The sequence below is a fragment of the Fundulus heteroclitus genome, unplaced genomic scaffold, assembly GCF_011125445.2.
Source record: "Fundulus heteroclitus isolate FHET01 unplaced genomic scaffold, MU-UCD_Fhet_4.1 scaffold_44, whole genome shotgun sequence".
In the NCBI taxonomy this organism is placed as follows: Eukaryota; Metazoa; Chordata; class Actinopteri; order Cyprinodontiformes; family Fundulidae; genus Fundulus; species Fundulus heteroclitus.
In genome coordinates, this window is record NW_023396857.1 from 1,360,126 (window position 1) to 1,362,770 (window position 2,645).

Sequence of the window (2,645 nt, forward strand, 5' to 3'; positions counted from 1 at the left end):
ATATACATTTTTTTGTCAGCATACATTTGGTAGGACCTGCAGTAGAACTCTGTAATCTGAACTACAATAATCACTTGAATGTTAAATAAAAGTGGCCTGAGAACAGTGACTTTACATTGACTTGTTTCAATTATTGATTTAAAGGCATACTATGCAACATTTTTCAGTTAATTAATGTGTTCCATACCGTTTTGGATGATTAAATGAGTCATTTCAGGTCGAACAAAGGTTTTCTCGGCCGCCCTGGTGGTCTGTGGGGGAAATACCGTACTTGCAATTGCAAGAGCCCTCGGCCCGCACCCACAGGCTCAGAAGTCTCATGCAAGACCGCGAGAGTCGGTCTTGCTTTACGGTGAGAACTCCATGTGTTTTTGCCCTGCCATTCACTATATGCACGCGTGAAAGCAACAACAAAGGACCGCGTGTTAACGTCAAATAAACATGCAAGAATATCGAGTTTTTTTTAATTATTATTATTTACTTATTTCTATTTATTTTTTTTATGTTGGCGAGGCGGTAGCGTGAGTTTGCTGAGGCGGCGGCCTCGCCAAGATAGCGCTGCGGGAAACAAAACAACCGCGCCTGGCTTGATGGAGAGACCAGAACAGCTGAGCATCTTTATGACAGTGCACTTTTACTTTCCCCCTCTGGGAGGAGCCTTGCTGGAAAATCAACCCCGGTTGCATTGTATACCTTTAACTCTTAATAAAATGTAATATTTTAAAGTAAAAAAAATGTAAAGACCTGATCTTTAAATATTTTAATTGTTTATTTTCAACATGTAATATAGACTTTTTTTGAATAATCCTACACTTAAGTCTTATTAGAATATACAAGAAAAATGATACACCTACAGTATAGTATTGTCTTTTTACCTTACAGCTCTCAGGATAAACTGGATACTTCTACAAAAGCAAATCATTTTTATTAAAGAAAAGACTTCTGCATATGATTTGGATCTTGTTCAGCTTGAGTCCATACAACAGAGGGTTCAAAAGTGGCTGACAGACAACAAAGTATATGGATAAAATAATACGAAGGATGTTGGGAACTCTGCTCATGTCGAACCTGCTCTGTAAAACACCAAAGAAAGAGCCAAAAGAGAAGTTCAGCAGGGAGACCAGGTGGGGTGTGCAGGTGCTGATGGCTTTCTGCCGGGTCTCCTTGGATCCAGAAAAACACACCTGCAGTATTTTCACATACGTGTAGAGGATGAGCGCAGCGAGGATGACGAGCACAGAGAAAGTGTAGACCAGTCCATAGATGTTGCTGGCTGTTACATTGCTGCAGGACAACTTCACAACATAATAGTTGGCGCAGACAACTCTGTCGATGATGTTCCCACACAACCTAGAGGAGGCATTCAGGGAAATCACCACAATCATGTTCAGCAGAGCAATAAACCATGATAACACAACCAGCCTGATAACTGTGTTCATCTGCATCTGTGTGTTGTAATGCAGAGGATGACAGATGGCCAGATATCTGTCATAAGACATGGCAGCCAAGTTGTAAAACTCCACGTTTATATACATGTAGAGGCAGAAGATCTGCAGGAAGCAGAGAGGAACAGAAACCGTGTGAACATCAGAGAGGATCTGGACCAGCAGGAAGGGGAACAAGCCTGAGCTGCCATACAGTTCATTCACAAACAGGCTGCACAGAAACATGTACATAGGTTCATGTAAGCTCTTATTCACACAGATCACCACGATCAGCAGCACGTTAGAAGATATGATGACGATATAAACACACATGAGGAAAAGGAAAACCAAGTACTTAAACAGGCCAATATCAAAGTAGGCACTTAGTAGGAAATATGACACCTGAGAAATGTTCATTACCGTCAACACAAACAGATTTTATTAGATGAAGGATGGAAGCTGTCCCTGTAGGAGCAGATCAGCAGGAACCAGGAGAACTCTGACTGGGCACAATGGGAGAACTCCAGCACACTGCTACTGTGGCAATGCATAAGTTAAGATCCAGTTAAACAGCATAGACGTTAACCTTTAAGATAAACGACAGATACACATTTAGATACGCAGCCTGCTTCCAGAGAGACAGCTAGTTTATGAGCACAACTCATGTCGACACAAAGAGGAAAATATTCCAGCTATTAAACATGAATAATCAATGCGAGTCCGTTTTCTCTGGATAAAGGAACTGAGCTGCTGCTGTAAAACAAGTAAAAAACGATTTCTGAGAAACATGGAGTTATAAAAACAGACAACCACAGAGAGCCTCACGTTATCTGGAGACTGAGCCAAAAGTTACAGGAGCTTCACATGTGTCCAACAGCAAGAAAACTCTGGCTCCTGCTCCGCTTCTGCTTCTTTTAAACTCTTCATACGAAGGATGCTGCGCTCAGCTGATAAACACACACACACGCCCACACACACATCCTGGTCTAATGTACATAATGAGGACCATGCCATGTCTTCCATAGACTTCCATTCATTTTAAAGCCTTTTCATGGCCTAACCCTAACTGACACCATAGTGTTAACCTAACTTTACCAGTAAAATCAGCAAAAAGTGTAACCCTAACCCTAACCCTAGCCGCAAGTACAAGAACGCACACACTGAGCAGAGTAAAAAACAAGCACCAACAGACTTTGCTTTTTTTAAAGTGTTGTTTTCCTG

The 2,645-nt window shown here is 41.5% G+C and overlaps 1 protein-coding gene across 1 annotated transcript; it reads right to left on the reverse strand.

Annotated features, from left to right (window-relative positions):
* Positions 1-818: 818 nt before the first annotated feature.
* Positions 819-2,374, reverse strand: LOC118560511 (olfactory receptor 486-like). The gene has a single exon (XM_036131537.1). It carries the CDS (start codon positions 1,839-1,841, stop codon positions 906-908), a length of 936 nt encoding a protein of 311 aa, XP_035987430.1. The 5' UTR covers positions 1,842-2,374; the 3' UTR covers positions 819-905.
* Positions 2,375-2,645: the final 271 nt, after the last annotated feature.